The sequence below is a fragment of the Chrysemys picta genome, chromosome 1 (genome assembly GCF_011386835.1).
Source record: "Chrysemys picta bellii isolate R12L10 chromosome 1, ASM1138683v2, whole genome shotgun sequence".
NCBI classification, from domain to species: Eukaryota; Metazoa; Chordata; order Testudines; family Emydidae; genus Chrysemys; species Chrysemys picta.
In genome coordinates, this window is record NC_088791.1 from 218,897,869 (window position 1) to 218,918,541 (window position 20,673).

At 41.3% G+C, this 20,673-nt stretch overlaps 1 protein-coding gene across 1 annotated transcript in view; it reads right to left on the reverse strand.

Moving 5' to 3' along the window:
- Positions 1 to 12,063: 12,063 nt before the first annotated feature.
- GRPR (gastrin releasing peptide receptor) overlaps positions 12,064 to 20,673 on the reverse strand; it is a 35,685-nt gene continuing 27,075 nt past the window's right edge. Inside the window, exons 2-3 of the mRNA XM_005287778.4 lie at positions 18,397 to 18,748; positions 12,064 to 13,268 (exon numbers count right to left, since the gene is read on the reverse strand). Coding sequence (XP_005287835.1) covers positions 12,876 to 13,268; positions 18,397 to 18,748 — 745 coding nt within the window. The 3' untranslated portion in view covers positions 12,064 to 12,875. The remainder of the gene's footprint in view (positions 13,269 to 18,396; positions 18,749 to 20,673) is intronic.

The window sequence follows — 20,673 nt, forward strand, 5'->3', positions numbered from 1 at the left end:
GGCACCTTTGCAAATGGGTTGGGTCCTTTGGCATGTGCCGAGGTAGGCTAGGATTAGCCATTGCCTATTCATCTTGGAGAGCTATGCTGCAAGCAGGACAGAAGAAGTAGCATACAAATGGGACAAGTTATGTGGCAAGGCACATACGTGCCCCTGGGGAACTAAGTAGTGAGCCTCTAGACGCAATATGGACATATACTACAAAGCCAGGTCATGGGCAAAATGCATATTGAGAGGCACGTAAAGGACATTAGAAAGGCAGAACTGTAGCTAACCAGTGTAAATGGTCAAGTGTAGACTATACAACAGAGTAGCTAAGCAGGAGTTCTGCCCCCCTGCTCAATAAACATGAACAAAAAGACACAAATACACGCCACACATTTGTTGAAAAGGACAGAGATTTGAACCTGGGAACACATATTACACTAGAACCTCAGAGTTACGAATGGAGATCGTTCATAATTCTGGAGATCGTTCATAACTCTGAAGTGTTTGTAACTCTGAACAAAACGTTATGATTGTTCTTGCAAAAGTTCACAACTGAACACTGACTTAATACAGCTTTGAAACTTTATTATGAAGAAGACAAATGCTGCTTTTAACCATCTTAATGCAAATGAAACAAGCACAGAAACAGTTTCCTTACCTGGTCAAATCTTATTTTTAACTTTCCCTTTATTTTTTTAGTAGTTTACGTTTAACACAGTACTGTACTGTATTTGCTTTTTTTTTTGGTCTCTGCTGTCTGATTGCATACTTCCGGTTCCAAATGAGGTGTGTGGTTGATTGGTCAGTTCATAACAGGTTCTACAGTTGAGAGCTGGCTAGAGAGCCTAGTCACAAAGAGGAAGCTGCAGCTCCTGGAGCAAGAGAGGGGCTGCAGCATGAGAAAGAGGAGGATGGGGGTGGAGGAGGGAAGAGACTGCAAGGGGAGGTGTTAGACCAGGAAGACAGGTAATCCTGAGAACAGCCAGGAGGAGGCACCACCTGTGGTGAGTGAGTACCCCATGACACCGCTACTTTCCCTTCTTCACTTTTCTGCTCAAGACCCATTTTTTTATGTGGCACCTACAAGAAATCAGCCAACGACTGACTGATGATAGACTGACAAGCAGCCAGGGAGAGCTGATATTTTAATTTTAAGATAAACTTTAAATGATTTGGAGCGATCAAGCTGTACACACATGGAATCTCTTGATCTTTTTGTGCTCATTTTCCCTTGGCTGTTCCCTGCCATTATTTGTTATTCACTTGTTTCAAATTAGATTGGAAGCTCTACGTGGCAGGGACAATATCTACTTGTGTGTTTGGACAGCTCAGAGCACAATGGGGCCCTGCTCTACAAAGTAAGCATAAAATAATAAAATTAATAATAAGTACATTGGTACATTATAGGCTCCTGGGCCCAGCTCTTCAAAGGTATTTAGGTGCCTAACTGCCACTAAAATCAAAGGGATTTAGGCTCCTAAATGCCTTTGAGGATCTGGGCCCTAACCTGTTGCCAAGTGCGGGCCCAGCTCCAATTGACTCTATTGGGACAAGGATCAGAGCCTACGTGAGCAATGCAATAACAGTGGTTAGTGCTTCCGTTTATGTTTTTACTCAGATTTTTGCTTGCGCCATTTTACGTTGAACTGAAAAATAATTAAGTGCATTGTTCTTTCCCAAAGTCTTTTAATCACTGGTCTGCTGCTGCAGCTCTGGACTTGACAAGAAGGTGATTGATGGGTTATTTTAAATGAGATTAGATTTCGTTATTGTTGAAGGTTTTTTTCATTAGCTCTTTTTAAGAGTGAATGTTCAATACCTAAGACAACTGAAATGTGCTGGTACACTGCAACCTGCTGTAGTGACACTCATTTAGTCATTGCCATGTAAGACTACTGTGTTGGTCAAAAGAAAGTACTATTTATAAGTCAGTCTTTGTGCAATTTTATTATAAACCCTATCTGGAGAGACTAAAATAACATCTTTCTGGGCTGAAAAATTGAATGTAGAGAAAATTTCTAGTGATATCTGTTAAAATTGATTTAATCATTTTGGCTAGAAACAGCTAATTTCCTGTATTTTGAAAAAATAATTATTTTAACTAAAATGTTACTGGATAATGGGGGTCAGCTCATGTCTATGCATCTAATTTACTTTAGGTATTTCTAGATTGCCTGTCACCACAATGTCTAAGTGCTAAATCCAGTGGTTTTGTTTGGTACAGGAAGATGTTAGTGGATTTTGCTTTTTGCTCCTCTCATGTTCTCAGAAGCTTTGTTTCCGTAAGGAGCTTATTTTATTTTTGTGTGCCATGGCTTTTTTCCAAAGGTTTTTACTTTCAATGGATGAAAGACCCAATTCCAGTTTTACTGGAGTTGCTCATGGGATTTCAATAGTTTTAGACACAGTGTCTGTTAATAAATTCATATTTTTGTGGAGGAAAATAATCTCTCTAGGTAGAAGCCCAGTTCTGCAAGCTGTCCAGTGCTCTCCTCTCAGCTCACACAGAATTCAGCAGAAGTTGAGGGGACATAGTACTTTACAGGACCATGCCTTATACTAAGGGGGATTTAGGAAAACATAAGGATCCGATCTAGATCATATACATGAAATAGAATTGATTAACTAGCCTGAAGCATTGTAGTATAACTCCTAGGAAAAAATTAATGCAGCCATTATTAAAGTAGCCATGAATCAGGGCCCTGTTAGTACTAATTAATCAAGAGCTTAATGCAAACCGTGTTGAAAAATAAATATAATTAGATCTAGACTCTACTTAGTATTTGTTTTAAGCTTTTGGCAGAAATCTAATCCGCGGAGCTGCTAGATTGACATTTTAAATATCAAATCCAATCCCATCAACTAAAATCATAATATATCCCAAATTTTGTTGCAGAAAATACTTATATTTAACAAATTATTTTAGCTTTGAATCCAGGCCTTGGTACCTGGAAAGAGTTCACAACACCTATCATACCGAAATAAATGCATGTGTACTTCTAACTAATGTTAACTGAACTCCAACATATTCACCAGTAGATCAGCTGCACATCAGTGTTCAGTAATGCTTAGTGAATAAGGTATTAAGTGTTCCGCTTTTAGTGTCAATTCCCTAACTTCTGTGCATTTCTAATGTCACAAAGTAATTTAACCTGACCTCAGGCAATTCTTATTTTATTTATTATCTATATAGATACATTAATTCCAGAACAATTTACCTATGTTATGGCTCAAAGACTTTTTGTGAGATTGTTCGTCAGTCTAATTTTATCTGCTGTAATCTATCAGCAGGGCCGGCTCCAGGCACCAGCCTGGCAAGCAGGTGCTTGGGGTGGCCACTCCAGAGAGGGGCGGCACGTCCAGCTATTCGGCGGCAATTCGGCGGACGGTCCCTCACTCCCGCTCGGAACAAAGGACCTCCTGCCGAATTGCCGCTGCAGATCGTGATCGCGGCTTTTTTTTTTTTTTTTTGGCTGCTTGGGGCGGCCAAAACCCTGGAGCCGGCCCTGTCTATCAGGACCTTTCTAATGGACCAATCATCGTAGTATCTAGGGGCCAGCTTTCAATGACTCCAATAGATGTTAGGTACCTAGATGCTTTTAAAAATCCCACTAGGCACCTATCTGCACCTTTAGGCATCTAAATATCTGTTTAAAAATCTAGCCCTAGGTGACTGGGTGAAAATATCTGTTCATTTAATTCCAAGTAGATAGTTGTTCACCAAAACACCGTCATAATGACACAACTTTTGCTTGTCTCAGTTGAAAGGAACAGGATGGAATAAGCTTAGAATCTGATCTTCCCCTACAGTTCTAAAGATCGACTGTCTTAAAGTGTTGTGCTATGAGTAAGCTTGCCACACCTCTGTGCAGACAATAAGTGTTCCATGGAGTAAAAGGGGCTTTCCGTTTTGTGCAATCCACTGAATGAAATTTGCATTTAAAAAGATACTGGAATCTGTGACTATCAAGTTTCATATTCCCTCACATCACACACACATTGAAATATCTTAGTTTGGGTGCATATGCTGTCTGAAAACTCCACTCCAAATATAGTACTCTTCTTACCTATTATAGCACTTATTAATCTGAAAGTACCCCTGATTTGTATCAAAATGCAGTGCAGGGAGAGTAGCAATACAGCGCACACAACAGTAATGCTCACCGTTCAAAGGTAAAAAATTAGGCAAACTAGTTAGTATGAATACTGCATTGAAGAGAATTCCTTCAATAAACAGACCTGGTATCTGGATACTGTATATGATACAAATGGAATTACTAGGTTAGAAATGGAACAAAGAGTATGAGCTGGAATATAAACATGAATCAAACCATGTCAAAGAGAAGGGACTGAAATATGCAGGATTTGAACGAACAGTATTGTTACTTTGATATTCTACTGCCATACAGCTTCCTTCACTCTTTATTTCTGAGTCCAGTTGACAGTGTTGTTTTGTATCAGGTGTGGGAAATGTTTAGTGAAGGACATTATTGCATCCTGGATCATAAATGCTCCACGGGGACTCTTTTAAACACAATCTGCCATTGAGACTACAAAAGCCGAAATTGCTATGCAATGGATGGTCAGTCAAAGCAGAATAAAAGTTAAACCAAGGCTGATCAATTTCTTTCAGTAGACCTGATCCAAAGCCCACTGCAGTCAATGTAAAGACTCCCATCGGTATAGCAGCTGACAATTTCCCTGACATAGAATCATGCCTTGTCCATTAATCAATCAGACTAATTCAGTTGAACTCTGTAACTGATAATCGTGGAAATTCAATTGTTCTAATGAATGCCATTCTTCTGGCTACAGATGCCGGCCACAGCTGTCAGAGATTTAGCAGCCAACTGGTCCTCACCTAAGGAACACTTTCCTGCTCAGTTTTTATAATTCTTAAAACAGCATATTATTTTTACTGCCAGCAAAGTAAAACATTAAGGGCCAGATCCTCGGCTGCTATAAATCAGCATCATAGATAAAATGGACAAATGGACCAAATTCACCTCCGATGTAAGAACTCCCAGTGACAAAGAAAAGCTCAAGGATTTTACGTGACACCACCTTTAAGTTCCACATTTGATCAATACTGGAAAAGCTGCTGAAATGCTTGACAGCTGATGCAAATTGAACAGAATACACACTTAGCAAACAGGAGATTTGTTCTAAACCAAGAAGATACATTTTTATTTCATCGGTCATGCTTTATTAGCTACAGGGATGCTGTTCAGTCAAAACTTCATGTCATTCAATATTTATCTTTTGATAGTGCATTTGATTTGAGTCCACATTTATGTATAGGCTGTTCATGAGCATTTAAAAGCACATTGAAAACTAGAAAATATTTCAGAAACGTACAAATGAAACTAAGGACACATACTTTAGCATTTGAAGTTTTTCCTATAAATTGGCTTCTGAGTCTTAATGCAAGTTTTCATTTTATAAGAAAAATAATTGATCAACAGATTTCACATCTAAACTACACAGCATTCTGGAAAAGAGAAAGCAATGCATGTTTCAAATAAAATAAACTTCATTATCTCTGTACACAATAACTAAAATAGGTAATCCTAGCCAGATGGTTTAATAATGCATATATTACTTTATAAGGCAATACATATTCAGAGTAGATATTAAAATCATACACACCTGGAGATTGGTACAGGTTTTGTTCAGCACTTGTACATCTAAACTCAGAAAATAACATGAAGGAGGGTTGTATCTTTGAACCACCTAAGTGTGAAGTGTTAATAAATCCAGTCTAGAAGGACTAACTGATCACCACCACCATAATACTTCTGTAGAAACACAAATACTAAATGGTCTTTTTAAGAGACAATTTTAAAGTGCATGGATTGCCACCCTTCCTGAAGAGATTCCAAACTAATTCTATATTGTAAACAACTGGTCCCAAATGCACATCCAGAGCACTTATAGTAACACATTTATTTTTCCTCTATGGATGGGAAGGTGGCTCTGGATTACTGTTGGAGCCCTGCTTTCAATCACCATCTCAAGGCCCTGCCTTGTGTCCACTAGATGAAATCCCCTTTGAAGCTTATTGGTGCTGCTTATAAATGGGACAGAGGGGATACATTGCTGTTGAACTATGTGAGGGACCCTCCCCCCCCTCCAACACAATCTCTACACCTCAGCTAAAATACCAAGCTTTTGCAGCAATCCCAGTTCCTGCCTGTATCAGGAGTAGGACACCCCGACTGAGAATAAATTCAGATTTACCACAGTGCAGAACATTCCCTATAGGCCACCAACGTGGTCCAGCCTCCTTTGTCCATGCACAACTAATATACACCAGATTAAGGGCCATATTTAGCCACTGGCCTGAGGCAAGATGTTGCAGCCCGCTTTTCACCCCAGCTTTTGGTGCAGAGGGCAAAGATATAAGCACTGTGGGGCTGAGGTAGGCATGTAACTCACCAGAGTTGTCTAGCCTCATGTTTCTGATCCCCTCAATGTGTCTGTAGGAATAATGAGTGCTCACTCCAGAGTTCTCCCCTACCCAACCTTTTTTTAGGTGGCTGCAGCCCTGGCAGACCGGGGGTGGGTCCATAAGCCTTCCACTCGAGGGCCATAGCAAAGGAGTTGCCTCTTTGAGCACAGGCTGAACCTGACAGGCCCTCACATAGACAGTTGAAGGGTGAGGGAAGCTCCTTGCTCAATCCCTCCTCCTCACACCTGGTTAAGGGGCAGTCACAAACTGGCCACAACATGGCTTTAGGAAAGTTACAAGGCATAGCTGGCTTTGTGGTTAACAAATTCATTTTACACATGTGGTCTCTGAACTTTGATGGTGGCCTTTGAGATCAATGGTAATCTTAGGCAAGTGATTTCACCTGTCGGTGCCTCAGTTTTACCAAGTGTAAAATGAGAACAATGAAAACTTCCTTTGTGCTCTAAGGAGAAATAGTGCTTCATAAGAGCTGAATATTCTGATCATTCTTAGGGCTTATCTACACAGTTGGAAAAGGCGCACTCCATGAGGGGTGATTTCTAAAGCTCCTTAACATGTTGCACATTCATTGGTCTGTATAAACCCTGCTGGTGTGCACTAAAGGCTCCTTAGTACGCTTTAATGTAGTCCACTAAAGTGCACTAGGGAATCTTTAGTGCGCACCTGCAGGATCTACACAGACCAATTAATGCACATCATGTTAATGAGCTTTAGAAATCACATCCCCATCGTGCACATTACCCCACTGTGTAGACACGCCATCAGTCTGCCTCTCGGTGCATGGATTTCTCACATTCACTTTCCAGTAAAAAGCAACAATAAGAGAAAACACGTCCCTGTAATTGAATGCTTATGTCCAGTGATGGTCTGGTTATCAATAGCCCTCTTATCTGCCTCCAGGGGGAAAAGTGCTCACAAATATACAAAATTCATTCAAATCAATATACTGTGCGGGCCCTAGAGTCTGACTTGTCTTGCAAACAAACAGCAACACTTCTCAGCAAGAGGATATTCATCATTAATTAGCCTGAAGTATAATTAATTCATTTATACTAAAATAGATTTAATCCATAATTCCACAGGAATTCTACCATCATGGCTCCACTTATTGTAAATATTCAAGCAAACTAATCACATGCATTATATAAAGTAGCTATTTCCAGAAACAAGCAACTATATACTTTAAAATAATGAGAGGTTTTGAATGTGATTTTATAGAGACTTGTAAAAAAGTCTCTTTGCTAACTGTGGCACAACACAGACTTATAATTCCCAGTGAACTAATCATTATGAAATGTAACATAGAAAGATTAACACTGATCTATCAAATTGTTCTACAAATGGTGGTATATGTTCTGATTCAATACAGTATCATTTCTAAGGTCCTGATCCTGCAAACACCTGTGCATGTGCCTTAAGTTAAACGTGTGAACACCTTTGTAGAATTGGGGGCTTAAAACAATACTAAATTTCTATATCTCAGATTCCACATCTAGTTCTAGTAATTTAAAGGCCATGTGTTTTCTGTTAGTATGATTGGCACTGATTAATGTAACTGAGGCTGGGTCAGTCTTATAAATCCCGGGCCAGCTCAGTTATATTGACATAACAGAAAGCAAAATGTGGTCTAGAGTGTATAGCCCTGAACCAGCCTTAATTACATTTGTGTGACTAGTACTGGTGTAGCCAAAAGCAGAAACTGACCCATAAACCAAAATACAAATACTTGGCCAACCACATCCTCACAGTAATGGCAAATTGTGTATTTTTCTGATTCTAAATACAGATTTAAGTGACCCTCAAATCAACTACCTTTTTAACTGCAATCTCTTATGGCTCTCTTGGCTAAGTAATAAGTAAATCTCTCTTGGCTAAGTAATATGTGTTTTATCATGAGAGATTATATACAGTGGTACCATTAGAAACTGGATGAAGTGTAGGGTTTATCACAGATACTGCCGTAGAGGTGCGGTAAGCATTCAGTTTTTAAATGATGTCCTCTGTATATTCATCTGCATCCCAGAACAGTTGCCTCTTTTCTCTTGACCATTACTATATATGGGTTAAACAACGTTTTAAAAAATTATATAGGCACATCTTATGTGGCTCCACAGAACCTGTACTCTAAGCCTCACTGTGATAATGATGGATAACACTGGCAATAATAACAAAACATTCAACATTCAATGGCTTGCTTATTGCTCAGATAGGCAGCAATGAATTTCATGCCTTTAGAGGCCAAACCTGAGCTAGACTGAAAGACAGTTTTTTCTCATGGAATAAACACAGATTTTCTGCTCTAAAATTGGATTTTTTTTGTCAGAAGGACAGAGGCACAAGCAATAATGGAAGTATCTTTTGCCAAATCATGCATGGAAAATGTCATCTTTCTATTCTATGGCCATAGCTTTACTTCCATGCTGATCAAATTAATTATGAAAATTGCCTATATGTTTATCAATATGCCATATTTCCTGTTTCCTTGCTAGGTTAAAAAACTTCCTTTAAATGAAAAATTAGAAGTCACTGCTCAGAGTAAATGGCAATCTTTTCTGCTCAAAATAAATATTTGGGTTCAACAATATCACATTTATATTCCACCATATGCTTGTTTAGTTATTGTTGCCATGCAGCATAAATATTTGAGGGTCTATAATTACATATTTGACCTAATACAATATTTAGAAACACTGGGTTACAATTGCACTATTGGTGCAGAACTGCATGGTGAATGAGAGAGCTGGATTTGTACCTTCCAATTGCAGAGGTTTTCTTGACTTTTTAGATTGTTTCTGGTGTTTTTCTTATGAACAATTCTAAAAGAATAATTCTAAGCCAATGCAATTTTAAGCTGAAATCCTGGCCCTGGCCCCACTGAAGTCAAAGGCAAAACTCCTCTGCTATGTAAAGCATTACAGTCTGATTAAGCAATAGTTCGGCCTGTTGTATGCTATTTAGTGCTGTTTGTTTCTAAAGTCCCATTTGTTTTTAAAGAAGCAAAACAAAAAACAAAAACAAATTTCCTGAGACTACATCTTGGGCCAAATCCATGGTCTTACTGAAATCAATAGTAAAATTGCTATTGATTTCAATGAGATCAGGATTCAAACCTTTGTAGTTCTGTGACAAATTGCATCATGTTTTTGAAACTGGGGTAATGAGACAAGTAATGAGACTATAAAAAATACAACCCCAAATATTTCATCGTCCTTAAAAACAAACAAACAAACAAACAAACAAACCCTCTCAAAGTCTGTGTCTTTCCTGATGTCCTAGGCTGTGTTTTTCTGCTACTTTAGTGAAGTGATGGACCAAAAACAAATGCCAGTTTCAGACTGGCAAGAAGGCTGCAGAGAAAATTTGTTCTTTGTCTGCTGTAAAAAAAAAATTCTTTGCAAATTTCCAAGAAAACACATTTGAGAAATCTGTCTAGGCCAGCCCAATTCAATTCTTTGCTATCTGAAAATTTTCCATCAAAGCTTTTTTCAATGGAAAACTGGATTTTTGACTAAAGGAGACTATTTTGAGGAAAATAGATGCTTTCTGAAATATTTTTGGCAGAAAACCAAAGACTGATTTTTTTTCTACCAAACCTTTTCAGTTTTTAGCCAAAATATTTTGGTTTTCGGTTGCAAAAAACCAAACACTTTTTAAGGTTTTCAAATTTTTGATGAAAAGTTGAAATTTTCAGCAGAAACACACACACACACACACCTTTGACCAGCTTTAGAAGTGAAGAACAAAATTGAGTCATCAGGAGAATACAGTAATAGACTGACATACATGAATTTGTAACTAGAAAGAACTCTCTTCTTTCTCTGTACTATCCCAGCTATCTTGTGCACCAAAATTAGTGCATTTGCTTTTGAAGAACAAACTGTTAGCTGCTATTTGCAGTTTGAGAAAAGCACTTTTTAAATCAGAACAGCAAAACTCTCCACTGCCACCCTCATAGATCTCAGTACCTGTACTTGCAGTAGAAAGGTTAAAACTAACAATAGTCAGTTAGTACCAGACTCTAATGGGTTATTCACATTAAGGGCTTGTCTACACTTACCGGGCGATCGCCGCGTGGCGATCGATGCATCGGCAGTCAATTTAGCGTGTCTAGTGAAGGCCTGCTAAATCAACCCCAGATCACTCTCCCGTCAACTCTTGTTCTCCACCTGAACAAGAAACGCAAAGGGAGTCGATGGGAAAGCGTCTCTAGTCGACATCGCAGTAAGCAGATCTAAGGACATCAACTTTAGCTACGTTATTCACATAGCTGAAGTTGCATAACTTAGATCAATCTCCCCCCCGTAGTGTAGACAAGGCCTAAGTAGTACCCTGATCTACAAGTAGGTCCATCTGATGTCAGTGGGACTACTTATGCTGCAAGGTACTACTCAACATCGGTTAAGCCCTAAACAGTTTAATCATCAGAGTGGCGACTGCTGGCCAGGAGCCCAGCTCTGAAGGCAGAGCCACCGCCAGCAGCAGCGCAGAAGTAAAGATGACATGGTATGGTATTGCCACCCTTACTTAGGCACTGCTGCTAGTGGGGAGCTGCCTTCAGAGCTGGCTGCCCAGCCAATAGCTGCCACTCTCTGGCTGCTCAGCTCTGAAGGCAGTGCAGAAATAAGGGTGGCAATACCATGACCCCCCTAAGCTAACCTTGTGACCTCTCTACAACTCCCTTTTGGGTCAGGACCCTCAAATTGAGAAACACTGATCTCCCCCATGAAATCTGTATAGTATAGGGTAAAAGCACACAAAAGACCAGATTTCACGGGGGGAGATCAGATTTCATGGTCTGTGATGCGTTTTTCACTGCCATGAATTTGGTAGGCCCCTAGTCATGAGACCCTAGTCATGAGATCCCAGGACAATCTATCGTTTCACATCTAAACCAGGCAAAACTAGTTTCTACAGCTGTGAATGCTGAGTTAATATAACCCACTAACTAAAATTCAGAGGACACACACTCTCGTAGACTGAAACTACTGAAACCAACAGAAGGAAACCAACCCGTGAACTGCTGAACATCCAATGTCTGCCCTTGGAGGCAGGCAGGCACCTCCTACTGAATTCAGTGGGCACTGGGAGGTTTTGGTCTGATTATATCCCAACTAATACATTATAGTTTTGCATTTTCAATACAAATTTACCACCAAGTTTTGCTGGTTTCATTCTCTCTTTGTCTTTGATACCCCCCGCCCCAACAAGGTGCACCATTAACTCAGCATTCACTGTTCCAAGGGTCAAATTCTGCTCTCATTTGCACCAGTTTGCTTTAAGAGGTTTATAACTGTACAGCTCAATCCGTATCACAGTTATTTCAATGGGAATTGGATTTTGCCTTATGTTAAAGCAGGATTTGGAATCTGCAGTGACTGTGGCACATTATCTTCCTATTCTGAGAATAATGGATGCCATGGTGCCACAACCACTAGGCAGTGGAAAATACTGAAAGCCTGATTCTCCACCAGTTTAATGATTTCAGTGGAGATACAGGTATAAAGCTGCTGTAATTGGTTTGAGGCCAGGCCCTGAGTTTTTAATGGCATTCACTGTACACCCCCATATTACAATATATCCCCATGAAGAACTTCTGTGCTTCATTTGACATTTGTTGTTCATCTTTAATCAAACACAACTAAAATTCTGTATTACACATTTAATAATGTAACTCCCCATTATTTTGCACCCCAAAGAGAAGAGCAGAGTAGTCAGTAACTCTCAAAGTGCTGTGCTTTTTCCTCTGCAATATGGCAAAATGTGCACACTCAAACTGTAAACATCTTCTAACTCACATTTATTCAAATGTTACTGCTTTCACATTGATAGTGTACAAGATACTACTCATTTCAGATGGGGCCAGCACACCCCAGTAAACACTGTTAAAATCTTTTTACACTATGAATACTGTATTCAAAACATTTATAAATAGTTGACAGTTCTAGGAAATAGTCAACACTTAACTTTTTTTGAAAGGGTCGCTCTCATTTAGATGAGTTTACTTCAGCCAAAAAACAAGACAGAAAAACAAACAAACCCATGAAGCTGTTTCTGCAAACAATGGGACAAATCTTGAATCCCTTACACCGTTTTTATGTGACTGTGGTTGGAGTCTGCCTGAGTCAGAACTGAGGCAAAACTATGGACCTCAAGATTTGACTCCAAGCCAATGAAGGCCTGATCTTATAGGGGCTGAGTGCACTCAACTGTCGTTAAATCGGTGGACAATAAAGGCATTCAGCACATCACATGAGGTGTTCACTACGACGGTGTCAGGCCCTAAAGTACCTGGAAGTTCTTGTATGCAGTTGCTTTCTCTATGCATGTATGGTACTCACTATCCCCACAAAGCAGAGCAGGCAGCCATGCTATCTACACTGCGCAACCATTTCCAAAGCTGTCCCTGCCATGTACCCTATACACAGCCTTCGTTACAGATGTGGTTGCCATTGATGAGGCTGAACGTGGCCACTGAATGGTTGGTGCTCTTGAGGGAGGTCATTCGAGTGGTACTTCTGCCCATGCTTTGGGACCTGATGAGGAGACGGGTTCTGCAGCACAACAGCTGGTTGTTGAACTGTTTCCTAAAACTTTTGCTGAGCAAGTAGAGCGCGAAAGGGTTTACGCAAGAGTTAGCAAAGGCCAGGATTCGAGCACAGATGCTGGTGATGAAGTGCAGCACTGAGGTGTCTACCTCTGAATAATGGTAGGACCGGTATAAATAGATGATGTGATTCGGAAGCCAGCAGAAAGCAAAGAGGCACACAAACACCAGCACTGTCTTGGCCAGACGCTTCCGTGAATCGATCTGAAAAGAACAAAGAGAAAAGTAGGTTAGCAAATGTTCCTCACTTTGGCAACAGATGGGAAATTGGAAGCTAATTACTTTTCCTGTCACAAGGGAGTGGATGGGGAGGGGGGAATGAGGCAGTAAATGCAGGGGAGTCTGGACTGGATGGGACTTTAGCTGAGTGAGTCAGCTGCCCAAAAAGTAAAAAACCAAACAACTAAATTATCTCCTCTATCCTAAAGATAAAACTCAGGTCAACTAATGCTCAGTGACTGAGTATCACTAACCCCAGAATGATCTATAGAAGTCCAAGAATCAGCAACTTATTAGCCATGGTAGGGGCTACCTAGCACACTGCACAGAGTGCAAATATGTTACCACTTGGGGCCATGTGGTATACATACACATATATAATGCTGGCAGGCGGGATCATTGTTTCTCCTTCATGGAGTCTTCTTCCCCAGCTCCTGTAGCCTTCCTTTCTCCTCCTCCAGGCTTTTTGTATATTTCCTTATTTAAACCCCTCCTACTCACCTGAGTTTCTTTGTTCTATGCTTGGTAACTTTTCTCCAGAAAAACCCTCCCCTCAGAGAAGATGGATAAAAATGGCTTTCCCCTAAGTTACAGTCACTCTTTAGGTTAACTTTTGTATGCTCAAACAACCATCATTAATGTTAAGTATTCCCCATTGTCCTTCATCTAGTGAGTACCAGATGCACGTTCTGTCAACATTGATGGATCCACATACATATAGGCTTTCTGTGACACAGAAATGTCATGATACAATTTAATAATATTATCCACCATTTGTAAATTGCACAGACAGAACCCACAACTTGTCACAGGGCCCATCTCAGAAATGACTGTCCCAATCTTCCAGCTCAGACCATGATGGGAGAAGGCCGAGGTGCGATGAAAGGACAAATGCCCTGAGGCCTGGCCTACACTAGGAAAAGCTGTATTTTTACCACATGATAGTTAACATGTTACACAGACAGGGCAAGCTGTGGTTTTACATTGATTTAGAGAGTGAAGATGAACCTTAAGGGGAAATCCTGAGGGGGACCCTAGGGTTCACCTCAAGCAGCTAAATCGAAGTAAAGCTACAACCTGCCCAGTCTGCACTAGGGTGATACAATGTGTTCTCTCGCTCTCTCTCATTGTACAAACATATCTATCTTCCTAGAGTAGACAAGACCTTAGGGACCCACCATCCAAAAGAGGAAGACACAGCTGCTCCACCCAGGGAACCTCTAGCCAGTATTGCATCATGGGAGAGGCAATGCCTCCTGGAACTTGCTGGCACAGACAGTGCACTACCACTTGCCTTAAGAGGCTGCTGTGTGCACACTGCTTTGTGGGCATGCCCTACCTCCTCCCCACCCTGCTTAGAGTGGCTCTTGCCGCTAGCTCCACTTGCTCTGCATGTAAGTCTTGAAGTTGTGAACACCACTTGTGGCCACCCCGCTCTTCCATATTTGTGCAGCAGCTGGGCACATGCAGGCCCTTGCAGAGTAATGGGCTCGGTTCTGATTGCTTCAGTTGAGAAGGGTGAGAGCTCAAACTGTGGGTATGCCTGCATAGCAAAAGCTGTGCACGGGCTCAATTACCCAGGCCTGACTCCAGCTGGCGTAGGCAACAATATCAATCAAGACAGCACAGCACGGGCTAGCAAGCTGGTTACATACCCAGGGTCCATGCTGGGCTCTCACTACCTGCTCTCGAATTGTTGCTGAGGTGTCCTCACTGCTTTTGTTACCTGCTAGCTTGGATAGACTAGTGGTCCTCAATCTTTCTAGACTACTGTACCCTTTTCAGGCGTCTGATTTGTCTTGCGTACCCCCAAGTTTCACCACACTTTAAAACTACTTGCTTACAAAATCAGACATAAAAATACAAAAGTATCACCGCACACTATTACTGAAAAATTGCTTACTTTCTCATTTTGCCATATAATTCTAAAATAAATCAATTAGAATATAGATATTGTACTTACATTTCAGTGTATAGCATACAGAGCAGTATAAACAAGTCATTGTCTGTATGAAATTTTAGTTTGTACTGACTTCACCAGTGCTTTTTATGTAGCCTGTTGTAAAACTAGACAAATATCTAGATGAGTTGATGTACCCCCTGGAAGTCCTCTGCGTACCCCCAAGGGCAGGGGAGGGCAAACCTTTTGGCCCTAGGGCCACATCTGGGTGGGGAAATTGTATGCAGGGCCATGAATGTAGGGCTGGGGCAGGGGGTTGGAGTGCGAGAGGGAGTGCAGGTTGTAGGGGAAGAGAGTGCAGTGTGCAGGAAGGGACTCAGGGCAGGGAATTTGGGTGCAGGAGGGGTGTGGAGTACAGGGTGCAGCGGGGACTCAGGGCAGGGGGTTGGGGTGAAGGGGGGGTGCAGAGTGTGGGAGGGGGTTCAAGACAGGGGGTTGGGGTGCAGGGTGGAGGGTGCAGAGTGCAGGGTGAAGGAGGTGTTTGGGGTGCTGGCTCCGGCCCAGCGCCGCTTATCTCAAGTGGCTCCATGGTGGTAGTGGTGTGCAGTGGGGCTAAGGCAGGCTCCCTGCCTGTCCTGGCCCTGCGCTGCTCCTGGAAGTAGCCAGCATGTCCGGCATTGGCTCCTGGGGGTGGGGTGGGGCAGGTGCTCTGCCGCGTGCTGCCTTTGCCTGCAGGTACACCCCCAAAGTTCCCATTGGCCGTGGTTCCCCGTTGCTAGCCAATGGGAGCTGCGGAGGGCGGTGCCTGCAGGCGAGGGCAGCACACGGAGCCCTCTGCCCCCTCACTCAGGGACGTGGTGCCGGCCGCTTCCAGGACCGGGACGGGGTCAGAGCAGGCAGGGAGCCTGCCTTAGCTCCGCTGTGCCACGGGGCTGGTAATCCCGTGGGCCGGATTGAAAACCCTGATGGGCCAGATCTGGCCCACGGGCCATAGTTTGCCTTCCCCTGCCCAATGGTATACGTACCCCTGGTTGAGAAACACTGGTATAGACTAGCCCGTGCACAGTTTTTGCTGAGTAGTCATATTCAGAATCCCAGCTCTCATCCTTGTAAAATTGAAGGAGAGTTAGATAGGTCTCATTTGAGGTATAAATGTTTAGAAAGTGTATCAAAGTCTGATCAGCCACTCCTTTTCAGACCCCTTATGTATAGCACTGAACAATCATTATGTACTGTTTGCCACTACTTGAGGCAAGATTTGAGACTTTCTGTGCTCTGTTCCAATGTGGCAAATGCTATATTCTCATTACTCACATGGAAGATTTGAGTCAGATAGTCAAATCCCAAAGCACTATAAGTAAATTGAGAATTAAGCTGGTCACAAAAAGCAGATCTTTTCCCATGATAGAAGCAAGCACGAAGCAGGCAACAGAACATTGGCATAGCACGTCATGACTTTATTTTGTGTTCCTTTAATTGCATAAGCTGAAAATTAGCTATTGAATTCAGAAAAGATTGACATGTACCAGATGACAGTCAAATGTCCCCAAAGATCTAACTGTAAATTAAACCCTGTGGGATAAATCTCTCCATGAGTGAACTGTACATATATATTTTTAATGTATCTTTAATTTGATACTGAAGCTATTGTGGCCCACATCTGCACTAGGAAGAAAGGAAACAATGCAATAAAGAAATCAATATCACTTATCTAAGACAGAGACCTATCACTATTGAATGCACTGCAGGAGTGAAATCATTGACTGACTGCTGGAGCAGACTTACTTTTTGCTATCTTTATAATGCTGTATACAAACCTTTAGGGGAAAGGACAGACGAGAAGTGACTCTTTATACTTCTAGTGCACTTTAGTGGGTAATCAAATCAGTCATCAAACAGGCAGAAAGATGGGAGTGGTGGGAGAAAGACTTATAAACATTCAAAAGTAATGTAAGAGAAGTTCTTTTTAATATGCTGAAAGCACATCTTTCCACCCATGTGGTGCTACCTGATAACTAGTGATGGGAAAATTTCTAAAGGTTCAAGAAATTCAGTTCAAATATGTTACTGACAGAGGGTAAAGTCATTGTTTGTACAACTGACCGCACTCAGGCTACCAGCAGACTTAGAGCCTAAAACATAAAAGCGTGGGCCTCTACTGATTGGGCTAAAGTAGCACGGGCTTACCTACATGAGAAAGTTGCACCAGCTCAATTTAAGATGAGGATTTAAACTGATTTATTGAAACTGGTGCAAACCCCTGTACTGACACTTATTTCAGTTTAATCATGGCTTACGTTAGTTTACTTGAAATCAAGCAGGAATCAGTTTAAGGCAGACTGAAATAATCCACATGTAAACTGAAATAGGAAAGTCCACACGGGGGTTGTACTAATTTAAAACAGTTTAAAAGCAATTCAAGTTAAAGAAGTGTAACTTTCTCATTTAGACATATCTAAGGGTAGCAGCATACTGGAGCTGGAAGGGTATTTCCAGCTCGAGGAGACATACCTGTGCTTGCTCTGATCAATCTAGTGTGCTAAAAATAGGAGTGGAGCCACACTGGTGCAAGCAACTAGTCCCCCAAGTACATGTCAAGGGTTTCAGACAGAATTGTTCTTGGGGCAGCTAGCCCAGCTCACTGTTTGTGCCCCCATGGATACTGTTATTTTTAGTCCTCTATCTTGATCAAAGCTATGAAGGGTATGTCTACCTGAGCTGGTAGTCCATCTCCAGTATAAACATACCTTAAGTGGATACCTTAGCTGGAAGCAATAGTAGATTCACACATTTCCAGCCACTAAATGGAAACAGAGATCCACACTCTCCCAGTGTAAGGGTACGTCCAGACTACCTGCCGTATCGGCGGGTAGCGATAGATTTATCGGGGATCGATATATCGCGTCTCGTTAAGACGCGATATATCGATCCCCGAATGCGCTCCCCGTCGACTCTGGAACTCCACCGGAGCGAGCAGCAGTAGCGGAGTCGACGGGAGAGCCGCGGCCGTCAATCCCACGCTGTGAGGACGGGAGGTAAGTCGGAATAAGATATGTCGGAATAAGGTATTCCCGTAGCTGAAGTTGCGTATCTTACATCGACACCCCCCCCCTAGTGTAGACCAGGCCTAAGTTTCTCTATACATGGTACAAACTTCATGTCATTCCAACATCCACGAGGGTAATGTACTTTCAAATAAAAATAAATTCATACCTGTTTCTGAACATGTATGTTTCCTTCCACAGGTATGTTGTAAGCACTCCGGATCAAATTTTTAGCAATGAAGTAGTAATACACTGAAATGACCGATAGAGGAATGATGTAAAAGATCAGAAATGATGCCATTGAATGAATTTTTGGATGTAGCCCATCAGAATGTGGGTAAGGGGCACAGCTGATGAATGTTTTGTTAGTGTCTCTGTCATAGAAAGGGTGCAAGTCAGAAAACACAACTTCAGGAATGGCAAGCAGCATGGATAAAATCCAGATCATAGCAGCTTTCATACAAATCTTCATCAGCGCATGAGGGGCTTGGATATCCATTGGCCTCACTATCGCTTTATACCTAAGAGCAAAGAGAAAGAACTGTTACTATCTATGACGTTGAACAATGGTCATACTGGGTCAAATTTATCTTTGTCCAATCTTTCACTAATTTCCCTTTTCATTTCCGAAAATCCCAACAACGGTTTTCAACTGGTGCTGGTTGAAATTTTTAACATTTCTGAAATTTTGCAATCAGCTCAACTTGTCACCAGTTAATTCAATTTCAGGTGTATTGATTTTGAACATGTACGGAGATATTCTGAAATCCATGTATGTGTACAAATGGCATTAAGAGGAAGTAAAATAAATGAGTGTACTTTTAAAGCATAAACACCATGATACTACTACTGCAAGTATAAAACTTCATTCAGTATTGTTCAAGGAAACTAGACTAGATATTGCTTAAAGAGTTTGTAAAAGCTGCTGGTGACTTCTTTTGGAGTTGAGGGTACACAGCACTTCTGAAACTCAGACCTTGTGTTTTCAAAATTGTAACAGACATTCTACTTCTTTTAATTACTTAGGTGTGATCTAGGACACAATTTCCATTTGTCCATAATTAATTGTATCTAGATTAAATAGAATGTGGTGATTTATAGAAGACAAGTTATGAAAGAAATTGTATACATTATGTAAATATGCATAACAGATTTTGTGTTTCTGTACACTTTTTCCTTCCAGAATTTCAAACTTTTTTAAAAGTGTGAATTTCCAATTCAGCACACAAGCTAAATATATTTGAAGCTCATATGTAGAATGAAAAACCCATATAACAAAATAGCCACATGTAAAAAGAACTCCATATTGAAATCGGTGCATTTAAAAATTCACAGTTCATAAATATATTTAAAGTATAAATTAGAAGTAAGAGATGGCATTTAGGAAATAATATCTATAGGTTTTATACAGTATTATTCTATTAATCAGACTCATGGTAATGGAATTTATATCCCATTCTATACTTAAAATCTAGATATTTTTATTTGCCCAATCCCCTTTTAAAAGATTATATGGAAAATGAATCCTTACGGAGCTAGGGGCTAAGTGGTCATCATAGAATAAAACATAAATGGCGACTCACTTTCTCATAACTGTTCTTCGAGGAGTGTTGTATATGTCCATTACACTTTAGGTGTCTGTGTATCACATGCACCGGTGCTGGAGAGTTTTCCTTAGTGGTACCCATATGGGTGGCTCTGCCCACTGCTGGGCTCCTCATACTCTGAAGCAAGGCTATAAAGGGTGGAGTTGCTCCCTCCCCCCTTCAGTTCCTTCACACCAGAACCGATTGTAGGCTCTGATGCATCAGGAAAGGAGGGTGGGTCGTGTAATGGACACATGCCTACAAACATCCTGAAGAACAACAATTATGAGAAGATGAGTAACCATTTTTTTCTTCAAGTGCTTGCATATGCCTGTTATACTTTAGGTAACTCCCAAGATATTACCCCAAGAGGCAGGGCAGGGAGTCTCATCAGAAGAGGGACTGCTTCCCAACATTGGCATGCTCCTATGATGCAGCATACAGTGTTTGGTGAGTGTATGAATTGAAGACCATGTCGCTGCTCTACAGATGCCCATAACTGGGATTGTGCCACAAATGCTGCTGAGTTCGAATGAGCTCTTGTTGAGTGCACTGTGCGTTTCTCAGGAGGCATTGCTCCATTATAGCACATTGTAATGCAGCTGGTGATCCATTTCGAGTGTCTGAGTTGTAATGGGGTGGTCTCTCATATGTTCAATAAAAGAGGCAAAGCTGGGAAGAGACACCAAAAGGCGTTGTTCTATCTAGGTAAAATGCCAATGTTTGCTGAATGTCCAAAGTACGGAGCCTCCGCTTGTCTTTATGTGTATGTGGTTCAGGAAGGAAACTGGCAGGTGAAGAAACCGATTCAAATGGAAATTGGCACCACCTTTGAGAGGAACCTGGGGTATATTCTCAGC